This window comes from Sorex araneus, chromosome 3 (assembly GCF_027595985.1).
Source record: "Sorex araneus isolate mSorAra2 chromosome 3, mSorAra2.pri, whole genome shotgun sequence".
Lineage (NCBI taxonomy): Eukaryota > Metazoa > Chordata > Mammalia > Eulipotyphla > Soricidae > Sorex > Sorex araneus.
In genome coordinates, this window is record NC_073304.1 from 174,715,845 (window position 1) to 174,726,050 (window position 10,206).

Consider the following 10,206-nt stretch of genomic DNA (forward strand, 5'->3'; position numbering starts at 1 on the left):
AGAGCACTATGATAAAGAGGGTTGGAAATTATCGCTCTAGATAGGAACTGTGTGCCTAAAGCAGGTAACAGAACAAAGATAATTTGTTCTGCTCTCAGTACCTGTATTGTAAACCATAATGTGCCAGAGGGGGTTTTGGGAGAGAGAGACACACACACTGAGAAACAGACAGACAGACAGACACAGACAGACAGACAGACAGACAGACAGACAGACACAGACAGACAGACAGACAGACAGACAGACGAGAAAGAGAGACAGAGAGAGAAGGAAACTGCCTGTCATACAGACGGGCTGAGGGGAAGGTGAGGGAAGGAAAATAGGGACATTGACGAACGGTGGGAAGTATACAGTGGTGGAGGGACAGGTGTTGGCATGCTGTGTGACTGAAACCTGACTAAAAACAGCTTTGGAACTGTGTATCTCAGAGTGACTCTAGTAAATAAATAAATAAAATAAGCACCAGTTCTCAGGTACAAAATAGAAAGAAAGAAAAGAGAGAAAATAAGTGAAAGATACATAGGATCAGAGGCTCACTGTCTCCTGGACAGTAAGTGCAGCGCTCACTGGTTAGGCATCACGCAAAGGAGAGAAACAACATCCTTTTTGAATACCGGACTATCTTTGACTTTGTCACAGTTATGGGACTTAATTTTTGATAATCATAAATCACATCTGTGTAAAAGGCTTACATGACAAGGAAGGACTTTTAAAGGACTTTCATAAGAGGAAGTTCTTCTAAGGCAGAGAGACAGAGATAGAGCAGATCCAGGACCTCTGTCTGGGCCAGTGTTCACCTCCAGCTCTTGCTCTGGACTGAGAGCTCCCACAAACTGCCCTTTATGTCTCATTAAGCTTGGGTTCCCAACAGGAAGCCATTTTTATCTAAGTTTTTTACTTTGGGTCACATTCGGGTCAGCTCAGGGCTTACTCCTGTCTCTTCACTGAGGAATCTCTCCTGGTGGGTTTGGGTTCCTGGCACTTCGCATATGCTGAGGATTGAGCCCACTTTGACCCTCTGCAAGGCAAGCACCTTACCTACTGGAGTATCTCGCCAGTACAGGAAGCCATTTTGGAAATGGGTTCTTAATTATCAAACATGAATTTTTCAATTTGCCTTCTAAGCCTTGGGACGTTCTTTTAATTCTGAATCAGTGATAGAAAAGATCTGTTCAGAAAATGAGAAATACTAAGATTCATCCTTTGTTACAGAACAAAAAAAGATAGTTTGATCTGATATTTATTACACATCCTATACTACTGAGATCTCAGGGTCTTCACTGGGAGTAACTTGCTTGGAAGCACTTGAGGTCTGTTACACAATTGAGTGCAGAATGGAACAATTAACACTGTCTTACCAGCTTTCGTCCTATCTTCATAATAAAATTTCAGAGGAAAATGTCAACAGGAAATGACTCCACAGTGACTGAGTTCATCCTCGCAGGACTGGCGGTACGTCCTGAGCTCCAACTACCACTCTTCCTCCTCTTCCTCGGAATCTACGTGGTCACCGTGGTGGGAAACCTGGGCATGATCACACTCATAGGTCTCAGCTCCAACCTCCACATCCCTATGTACTATTTCCTCTGCGGCTTGTCCTTCATTGACCTCTGTCAATCCACTATCATCACCCCCAAAATGCTGGTGAATTTTGTGGCTGACAAGAACATGATCTCCTACCCGGAATGCATGACTCAGCTCTACTTCTTTCTTATTTTTGGTATTTCAGAGTGTTACATGTTAGCTGCCATGGCATATGACCGCTATGTTGCTGTATGTAACCCGTTGCTTTACAATATCACCATGTCCTATCAGGTCTGTTCCTGTCTGGTATTCGGGGTGTACAGCGTGGGTGTCATTGAATCTACAGTTCTTACAGGCTGTATGCTAAGGCTACACTTTTGCAAAGTTGATAGAATCAACCATTACTACTGTGACCTTTACCCACTACTGGAACTCTCCTGCTCCAGCACTTATATCAACGAGGTGATGGTTTTGTGCTTTGGTACTGTCAATGTTTTGGTTCCTTCCCTGACCATTCTTGGCTCCTACATCTTCATAATTGCCAGCATCCTCCGCATTCGCTCCACAGAGGGCAGGTCCAAAGCCTTCAGCACCTGCAGCTCCCACATCTCAGCCGTGTCTGTCTTCTTTGGTTCTGCTGCCTTCATGTACATGCAGCCATCATCCGTGAGCTCCATGGACCAAGGGAAAGTATCCTCTGTGTTTTACACCATAGTCGTGCCCATGCTGAACCCTCTGATCTACAGTGTCAGGAATAAAGATGTCAAAGTTGCCCTGAATAAGATCCTTAAAAAGAGGTGAAACCAGTCAAAATAAATATATTTATAATTTTCTCAGTAGTTTTGGTAAAGATACTGAATGGTCACAATGAATGAGATTGTTGCTACTTCCAGTTACTTGGAGAAAAGTGCAAAAGCAGATTGAGTATCACAGTGTAGACAAAGCGAGAGGCGAGAGCAGCTGGGTTCTGAGAAGCCAGAGTCCATCTGCCCTTAGTGGCCCCACCCCATTATTTTCTCTAAATATTTTTTAATCCTCCAAAGCCTTCATCAGATGGAGCATACCTACTATGCATGTCGTTTATTGGATAAGACTTGTTGTCTTGATTCATGAGATAATTCCATCTGGTTAGTATCTTTTTATATTCCCAATTCTTACATGTCTGGCCTTTTTTTCAGATAAGTGAGGAGGACAATACTTATAAAAGTACAATCTCTAAAATCAATCATTTTAAGCTGTTATAAATCTACATAGTTTTATAAATCACTAATACTATGTGCACAGATTGATTTAGAGAATGTTGAGGCATATGAATGACAATAAATTCATCATAATCATGATCACAAAATCCCGTTAAACGTCAATTTCTCAAGCAGGCTCAATAACCTCTCCATTCATCCATTCCCTGACATCTTAGAAGTCTCTCTCGACTTGGCCTCCCAAGGATATCACACTGGAGGCTCTTTCACAGTCAGGGGAATGAGATCCAGCCTGTTACTGGCTTTAGTATATTAATATATACGAATAAATTGTTATTATTATATTATTTTACATCAAAGAGGGTATATGACTGGTGAAAAGCCCGATCCAATAAATAGCACCAGATGCATTATGTGCATCTGAATATATATTTTTGTTGTTGTGCATACTACACTTAGCAGTGCGTGGGTAAACTGATGGTGCTTATGTTCTCACATGTGACACGTCAAGGACAGGGGAGACAGTATAGGAGTTAAGGCACTTACCCTACATACTGTCAACCATGGTTTGATTCAGGTACTGTATATGGCTACCTGATCCCTGCCACGAGCCATCCCTGAGCACAGAGTCAGGAGTACATCTGTACACTGTCAGTGTTGCATCCAAAATTATAAAAAACCAAATAAAACCACAATATAGGATAGCTCAGTGGCAGCCTTCATCTCGCTCCATTGTGGTGAGGGAGGGGAGTCTGTTCCGCTTCGTGATAGTGAGAGGAAATATCCTTCTTGACTTTCTAGATAGCATTGGGTCTGATCTTCCATGGAAACATTACTGTTGTGGATGGATATATCTCTAGTGCTCTTGTGTATGCACATATTCAGGTGCCTTACATGCACATGACCTTATATCAATATCCGCTGTTATTATTCACTGTTATTACCTCAGTGTTTTGCTAGGTTTATATGTAACTTTCATTCCTCTTTCTGGCATTGAAAGAACAGCTACTATATTTCCCCCGTATTGATAGCTGAGCGATAAAATAACTATTAGAGAATGTTTGGTAATGAAAGCACTCCTTTGCATACAGCAACTGTTAAAAAGAATTAAAATAAACCCATCTCTATGGGGGCCAGAGTGATGGAACAGTGGGTAGGGTGCTCGCATTGCACTGGTTCACCCAGGTTTGATCAGCAGCATCTTTTATAACCCCCTGAGCACCACCAGGAGTGATTCCTGGCACAGGGCCAGGAGAAAGCCTGAGCTCGGCTAATGTGCCCAAAAGACCAAAAATCATACAAATTCAAAACAAAACATCTGCACCACCTGTCATCATTGAGAATTTGAGAAGACTAGCTATGAAATTATTATAATAGTGTTAGATATACTTCAAAATAGAGCTGGAACTCTACTAAGCAAAGGGAGATAAAGATAAAGGACTCTGAAGGCTCCAAATGAGAAAAACAAATCAGAAACACATAGGATTCCCTAGCACCTATAGGATAGGAGGAATGTTAGCAGTCTGAGTCATCAAAGACAATAGCACAAAGTAAGAGTAATAGTCTAACACTGTGTACATGGAGAAACTCAGACAATATGCTCAGAGTTTGCCTCTCTTCTGTCAATCTAAGCATGCTAATACATTGTAAAACTAAACAGATTGTGAATAACTAGCATTTTCAAGGATCATCTTATGTCACCAGATGAACTTTAGAATCATTATGTTATCTTTGTGCTGATTATAATAAGTAGGTTGGACTTGCTTCTCTCTCTGTCTCTCTCTCCCGTACACAGTGCTTTAAACCAGAAGACGGTCAATGATTCAGGGTGAAGATACTGACTCAACAGGGACGTAAGTGCCCTTGAAATTATTGCTCTACTGGCAACAAAATGTAGCTTCCAACATTTGGTTTCAGGAGAAGGTTCTGTCCCCAGAGCCTTAGTACCTTCCATAAACCAGTCATCAGGAAACATGGAAAGAAAAAGGTAGTGTTCCCTCACTGGAAGGAAACACCTGAAAATGACAGATCTTGCCTACCCCTAAGTCCCTTTGGTAAGGATTTAGTCACCGGGTAACATTTGATGTGATGGGGGCTATGCAACAAACTGACTCTCTAGACATGGATCAAAGCGAGACACTTGTCATTAATCATTCAGGAAGAAAACGAAGTCTGGCAGGAAGGAATAGCACACAGTGGCTGTCCCTCTGAAATATGTGCAAATATCTTTGATTATATCCTTCTCTCAAGAGTGATTTTAATTTTGCATTTGAGTTTAAGCATTTAAATATTAAATTGAATTTAAGCATTTGAGTTTAGACTTGTGTCTAAACAGTAATGTGAAATTGGTCTTAAACCATCTGATGCAAAAATAAAGTACATTAATTATGCAATAACTATTAGCATCATCTAAACTGCTGTAGCCATTCTGGGCTTCTATATGCCAATAACGCTGGGTGCATTTCTCGGTTTTGACTTCATTCATGCTCCTTACCACTTGGAACTGTTTACTTGATGAAAATTTGGGTGTTTCCAAATTTCACAGTTTGTCAAATTGTGAAATTCCAATGGCAAACACAGCTCCATATTAGCTAGGCATTTCTAGTCACATCAAGTGTTTGGTTTGTTTGTTTTTTAGCTTCTACTTTTGTTAAGTGAAGGCAGATGGACTTAGTAATTATTCTTTTAAGTACATTTGAAGTTGAGAGGCTACCCTTAATTAACTTATCACACTGTCTTAGGGAAATCTTAGGCTAAGAAACAAATACATTTGCTACGCTACCTCTAGAATAAAAGAAATCCAGAAATGCCTTGCATCAAGAATATTACTTTTTTTAAAAAGGACAAATAGAAAGGATTAAAGGGGTTCAAGGTACAATATGTGTTTCAGAGTAGAAAGTGACAAATGGAGTAAGAAAGATATTTTAATGCAGCAAGAGGTTTTAACTTTTATTTATTTATCAATTAAATTTTTAATAGTGAATCCCTGTGAGGTACAGTTACAAACTTATGAACATTTATGTTTGCATTTGGTTTACAACCATCCACCAGTGCCCATTCTCCTCCACCAATGTTTCAAGTATCCCTCCCACCACCCCCACTGCAACCCCCACCACCCCACACTACCTCTGTGGCAGGCCATTCCCTTTTATTCTCTCTCCCATGGGTGCTGTAGTTTGCAATAGAGGTATGAGTGGCCCTCATGCTCAGTCTGTAGTCTACTTCTGCTAGGCAATTTTCAACCTGAGTGGGTCCTCCTAACATTCTCTATTAGGTGTTCCCTTTGCTATCTCAGCTGCCTTTTCATCCAGCATGTGAGGCCAGTTTCCAAAATGTAGGGCAGACTTCCTGGTTCTTATCTCTACTACTCTTGGGTGTTAGTGTAGCATTCTCCTACTTTATATACCACATATGAGTGCAACCTTTCTACGTCTGTCTCTTTCTTTCTGACTCGTTTTACTCAACATGATACTTTCCATGTTGATCCACTTATATGCAAATTTCATGACTTCGACTTTTCTAACAGCTGCATAGTATTGCATTGTGTAGATGTACCAAAGTCTCTTTAACCAGTAATCTGTTTTTGGGCACTCTGTTTTTTATTTTTTTTCAGATTTGGGCTACTGTAAACAATGCTGCAATGAACATAGAAATGCAGATGTCATTTCTACTATACCTTTTTGCCTCTCTGTGATATATTCCCAGGAGTGGTATTGCTGGGTCAAATGGAAGCTCAATTTCTAATTTTTTGAGAATCAACAATACTGTTTTCCTAAAGGCTGAACCAGTTGACATTCCCACCAGCAGTGAAGGAGAGTCCCTTTCTCCCCATATCCACACCAACATAGTTGCTTTTGTTTTTTTGGATGTGGGCCAGTCTCTGTGGTGTGAGATGATATCTCATTGTTGTTTAGATCTGCATATCCCTGTTGATTAGTGATGTAGAGCATTTTCTCATGTGCCTCTCAGCCATTCGGATTTCTTCTTTGGGAAAGTTTCTGTTCATTTCATCACCCCTTTTTTTTGATAGAGTCAGCAGCTTTAGTCTTGTGGAGTTCAACCAGTGGCTTGTATATCCTACATCAAGTGTTTGTTTTTCCTTATAGTCCATTTTATGATAAAAAAGTAATTGAGATTCTATGACTTACAATGTTCTTATGATGGTTTCTCATGCATTTAATTCCAACACCATACCCATCAGCAGTATGCCCATTCCTGACCACAATGCCCATCATTTCTCTTTCCCTTCTGCCCCCACCCCTGCCATTCCCCAACTCCATTGTGTGAATCAATTTCCCTGGTGTGTTGCCTCTGGCCTTCTGTTGATATGTTTGCTGTTTATCTTTAAGTTTCACATATGATGGATCATTCTACATCCTGCAATTCTTAGGCCCATTTTGGATTTATTCTATAGCAATGAAGTTTCTTCTGGCATTATTTACTATTAATGCATGTTGTGGAAAATGTCTGTATTAAAAATCACTCGATCACAAGTGTGGAAAGGTCTGACTACACCTGAATCTCAACAAGACGATGCTCATGAAAAATGAACTAGTTCCTGACGCTCCATTTGCTCTCAATAGATCGAGCATCTCGAATGCAGCAGTTATGTGTTCCTGCGTCGAGAACTCAAGATGAGGAATGACTTGGCGCAAGAATAGTACATGAGGAAGAGAGCAGCGTGGAAGGCCTTCAAGAGTGTTGAAGAAGTGGTTAAGTAGACAAAGAATCTCCGACTCTGGGCACATCTTTTTGATTCCACCATTCTTCCTGTACCAACATGCGCCTCAGAAACCTGGGCCCTAAACAAACAGGATGAGAACGCTTTTTGGGTATCCCAAAGAGGAATCGAAAGAGCTATGCTAGGAGTATTGCTAGTGAGAGAAGGAATCCCAAGTTTGTTTGTTTATTTTTTTAATTTTATTTTATTGAATCACTGTGACAAAAGTTACAAAATTTAAGATTTAAGTCTCAGTCATATAATGATCAAACCCCCATCCCTTCACCATTGCCCCTGTTCCCCCACCAAGAACCCCAATATACCCCCCTCCCACCCACTCCCCGCAACTGAGTGGCCAATGATCTTCACTTTATTCTCTCTATACTTTGGATACATTCAATATTTCAACAGAGAACTGACTATTATTATTCGGAATTCTTCCCCAACAATCAAACCTTCTGAAAAGGCATTATTTGATAATTTGTTTTCCATGGCTGAGAATGAAGATTATAGGAGCTTGCGGAGCCGCAACAGCAGCCTCGCGGTTTTGGATTTCTGTTGTTTTAGCTCAGTTTACAGTCTAGATGCATTTCTATAAGTCTCTGGGTGCCAAAATGGGTTAGTAGGAATCCGGAGTTCTGACCTCCGTTGACGGTCAAGAATCAGGGATGCTGTCTCATTTGCCAAGGCATGAAAAATCAGATGGGCCAGACACATAATGTGATTCAGAGACGACTGCTAGACTAGAGCTTTTACTGACTGGATTCCACAGGACATCAAAAGACTGCGTGGCCGCCCATCAATGAGATGGTCAGAGTTCCTCATCAAAACCCTGAATGAATGTTTTGAGGCTCTTCCTCTTCCTGGAGCAAGCAGATATAATTGGGCTACACTAGCACGTGACAGGGATAAATGGAGCTGTTACTGACGCCCGCTCGAGCAAATCAAAGATAAATGGATGACAAGTGATACAAGTGTGAAAAATTACCACATTCTTAATGAAAATGGATTTGAGGGCTGAGAGATAGTATCATGGGTAGGGTGCTGGCTTTGCATGCAGCCAACCCATGTTCAATTCCCAGCACTAAATACAGTCCCCCCAATCAGAGCCAGGAGTGATTTCTAAGTGCACAACCAGGAGTGAGTGCTGAAAACAGCCGAGTGTGTCCCCAAAACCTAAAAACCCCAACCCTAATGTAGTTAATCATGTTAACTAGAGTTTCCTGATGTGTGTCTAATTTACCTTTCATCAACCTGCAGTTAAGACTGCATTCAACTGTTCCACTTTGGGTACAATAATTGGAGATATGGATCAAAGAGGAAGAAATAGGAACACTGACACCTCCTAATAAAACTTTTCATCAAATGTGCAATTTAGCAAGAAATGTTATTAGTGTGGACCTAAGGCAAGAAGTACTACATTTACTCTGAATTCTTACCCCATAACCATAACACCCAATTCACTACAGATATAAATTCTCAACTGATAATTACCTACTTGTTTCTAAATATTATCTACTTATGATAAAAAATGAATGGACTTCTTGATGTCAAAGTTTAAAATGTGAATAATTCTATCACTGCAAATAATAAGACCATTTATAGGATGTGTTCTCTAAAAGCAGCTATTCACAGTAGAGTTTATGAAACAAGAGCAAAAGAGACAGACAAATACACAATCTCAACCCCCTTCATGACCAGAAACTCATTTCTTTTTTACTCAGCTCTACTGCTTCCTTGTTTTGGTATTGCAGAGTGCCACATGTTTGCTGCCATGGCCATCTGTAGCTCCTTGCTCTATAATACCATCATGTTCCCTCACATTTGCTTCCTGCTCACCATGGCAGTTTATATTTTGGGCATCGCTGGTTCTTCAATCCATACAGGCTTTATGTTAAGACTGTCTTTTTGTAAGGCCAATGTGGTCAACCATTATTTCTGTGATCTCTTCCCACTCTTAGAGCTATCCTGTTCCAGCATCCACATCAATGAATTGTTGGTTCTCTTACTGAGTGCATTTAACATCCTGACACCTGCATTGACAATCCTTGCTTCCTGTGTCTTCATAATTGACGCATCCTCCGCATTTACTCCACAGAGGGCAAGTCCAAAGCCTTCAGCACCTGCAGCTCCCACCTGATGGCGGTCATGATCTCCTATGGCTCTGCTGCCTTCATGTACCTGCAGCCATCATCTGTGAGCTCCATTGTGAGGACCATTGCAAAGCGTCCTCTGTCTTTTAGAGATCCAGAGAAAGAGTCTTACCTGCTCTCTTATTTCCTGTCTAAGTCAGACCTCAACCTTCTGTGTTTTCATTGGCTTCTCCATGCAAGAATGTGGCAGCAATAGTTATCTTCTTATTAGCAGAGATTCTCTTTCCAGTTAATAAAAGAAATTCTGGCTACAGCTTGCATCCATGATGGAGTCTTAGAAACCAATAACTCCAGCTAATAAGTTGTTACCAGGCCTAAACAAACACCTGAATTTTGCAAACTGTTCTTTTTTGCCCTAGTGGGTATTGAAACATTGTCAGTGTTAGCACAGAATTCCAAAAGTTCCCGGACTTTAGGGATATTGGGATTTAGCGTTTGGATGGATGCAAAAAAGAGTAGAAAACTTTTGTACAAGTTACCTGGTCATTTGAAAGGTGAAAAACTCTACATTAATAGTTATGTATTGTGATGTACAGGAGGAAATTTAAAATGTTCATTACTATACTAAGTTTTTATGCAACTATTACAATTAATATATTTAATAAAGGGG

At 40.6% G+C, this 10,206-nt stretch overlaps 1 protein-coding gene and 1 pseudogene across 1 annotated transcript; both read left to right on the forward strand.

Annotated features, from left to right (window-relative positions):
• Positions 1–1,386: 1,386 nt before the first annotated feature.
• Positions 1,387–2,325, forward strand: LOC101558679 (olfactory receptor 8G1-like). Its single transcript, XM_004604772.3, has one exon. It carries the CDS (start codon positions 1,399–1,401, stop codon positions 2,323–2,325), a length of 927 nt encoding a protein of 308 aa, XP_004604829.2. The 5' UTR covers positions 1,387–1,398.
• A 6,892-nt stretch (positions 2,326–9,217) lies between these two features.
• On the forward strand, positions 9,218–9,686 carry LOC101543732 (putative olfactory receptor 8G2; annotated as a pseudogene).
• Positions 9,687–10,206: the final 520 nt, after the last annotated feature.